General features: G+C 42.8%; 1 protein-coding gene across 1 annotated transcript; it reads right to left on the reverse strand.

Moving 5' to 3' along the window:
• Window positions 1–879: 879 nt before the first annotated feature.
• LOC148048336 (olfactory receptor 5C1-like) lies at window positions 880–1806 on the reverse strand. Its single transcript, XM_087708277.1, has one exon. It carries the CDS (start codon window positions 1804–1806, stop codon window positions 880–882), a length of 927 nt encoding a protein of 308 aa, XP_087564403.1.
• Window positions 1807–2475: the final 669 nt, after the last annotated feature.

The following is a 2475-nucleotide window of genomic DNA, read 5'->3' on the forward strand; positions in this document are numbered from 1 at the left end:
GCTGATTGCCCATCCTTCCGGCTTAGAAGCTCAATAGTGTTTACTCCTTTTTAGTTAAAAATAATAAAACACTTAGCTATTAAGAATTAGGTAAAAAAGAATGGAAAATGACAAGAAATTAGAATTCTGTTCTGAACTTTCTTTTCATCAATACTATTTGTCACATGAAACACTGCATCATTCTTCTTCTTCTTCTTCTTCTTCTTCTTCTTCTTCTTCTTTTCTTCTTCTTCTTCTTCTTTTCTTCTTCTTCTTCTTCTCCTCCTCCTCCTCCTCCTTCTCCTCTTCCTCCTCCTCCTCCTCCTCTTCCTCCTCCTCTAGAATAACTACACTAACAGTGATAGTGACAATCATTAACCTCCTCCCCGTCTAGCCAAAGTAGTCCTAATAACTAAAAAGCAGTTAAAGCAATTTCCAAAAGTTATTATAAAAGGAAGTATGAAAATCTATTGTCCTTCAGAAAGCCATTGACCAATGTTTGAGCGAAAAGATGGATTTAGTTTGTCCTCTATGCTCTAAACCTGCTAGAGATTGCTGTTGTGTGATCTCAAGTCATGTCCTCCTCTGGCGAAGAATTATGAAGAGATGTTCTACTCACCGGCTCATCATTCTTCAGTGGTCATTAGTTCTGCTTTTTGTGGAGCCATCTTCAGTTCGCCATCTTTTCCACAAAAATCCAGGTCTTGCTGCTTCAACAGAACTTCCTCTTAGATACATTTGGTATTTGGCTTCCTTAGCCTCTAGAGGTGTTAGAGTCCATTTCCTATAATCTTCAGATATACAATTTGCAACCATGGAGTCTATGGAGTCCACTAGGCTAGGAAGAGTAGTCTAAACTATTGGGAAGGCTTCTTTCCTCCCTTTATATTTGTGCTGCTTTTATGTTTGATGACATATCTTGCTGAACCTCTTCTTGACTGCCTGCTTGACCTCAGTGTTACGAAGGCTGTATATGGCAGGGTTGAGGGTAGGTATGGCTACTGTGTAGAAGACAGAAGTTATCTTGTCTGTTTGTGGAGCATAGGTATCATCAGGCCGTAGGTACATGAAAAGAAGAGTACCATAAAGCATCCCGACCACTATAAGGTGAGATCCACAGGTGGACATAGCTCGAAATGATCCTGTTCTTCCCACAGTCCAGAGGATAATTCCATAAGAAGTTGTAATGGTCAACAGGGTGATGCTCTGGATAGTTCCACACACTACTAAGAGTAAGATCTGGTTAATTTGTGTGTCTGCACAAGCCAAAGCCAGAACTAGAGGGATATCACAGAAGAAATGGTCCAAAGTATTAGCAAGGCAGAAGGGCAGGCGGAAGGCCATGCTGGAATGGATGGCTGCTGAGGTCATCCCTGCTGCATAAGAAGCAATTACCAGGAGATGACAGAGATGCTGTGGCATGGCAGTTGCATAGTGCAATGGGCGGCAGATGGCCACGTACCGATCGTAGGCCATGACTGCCAAGAGACAACATTCGGCATCTGAGACAGCTGCAAAGATGAACATCTGAAGGGCACAGGCTGGGATGGGAATGGAGTCATATCCTTTCAAGAGCCCCAAGAGCATTTTGGGGGCTACAGTGCAGCAGGAGCACAGGTCCATCAGGGCCAGGTGGCTTAGAAAGTAGTACATGGGTGTGTGCAAGGCACGGTCAGCTCGGATAAGAATGGCTAGACCCAGATTCCCCGCCACACTAAGGAGGTAGAGCGGCAAGAAGAAGCTGAGAAGAAGGAGCTGAAGGTTTCGTTCCGAAGTGAATCCCAGGAGAATAAACTCGGTCACTTTGGTGGTATTGTGAAGAGCCATTGTACCTGTTGGAATGAAAAATCATATCATACCCTTCCTCTCCTTATTCCACAAGAAATTGGACTCAGTTCTCCTTTTGTTATGTTATTGTTTGAACCTACTTTCCCTCACCTAGTGAGGACCCACCAATGTTTCAGAGCTATTCTAAAGCATTGGGCTGGAAACTGCTTCTTTTCTGTGTAAAGAACACAACAGAAATGGAACAACTTTTCAATTACCCCACTGCCACTTCATTTTAAGGCAGAGGGTTCGCATATATAACCTCCAGCTTTCCAGACTTGAACTAAACGCAGAAATCAATGATCAATATGAAAAGAAGTGATTGCAGAAATTTGAATGAAAGAATATTATAACTGTCCAAGCTAGAGAAGGTATTTTTTTTAAAAAAAAGGATTCCATCAAACAATGTTCTTTTGTCAACCAAGGTAAGAGCCGTGGTGGTACAGTGCTTAGAATGCAATATTTTAGGCTGACTCTGTTCACTGCCAGGAGTTCGATCCCGACTGGTTCAAGGTTGACTGAACCTTCCATCCTTCTGAGGAGCCAGATTTAGGTGGGGGGGTGCAATATGTTGACTCTATCAACCATTTAGAGAGGGCTGTCAAGCATTATGAAATGGTATATGTCTAAGTGCTAAGATGCATTCACCGCACCACCAACCTTCTGCTG

This window comes from Thamnophis sirtalis, unplaced genomic scaffold, assembly GCF_051295495.1.
Source record: "Thamnophis sirtalis isolate CommonGarterSnake01/CBP01778 unplaced genomic scaffold, rThaSir2_p1.2 scaffold_3, whole genome shotgun sequence".
NCBI lineage: Eukaryota > Metazoa > Chordata > Lepidosauria > Squamata > Natricidae > Thamnophis > Thamnophis sirtalis.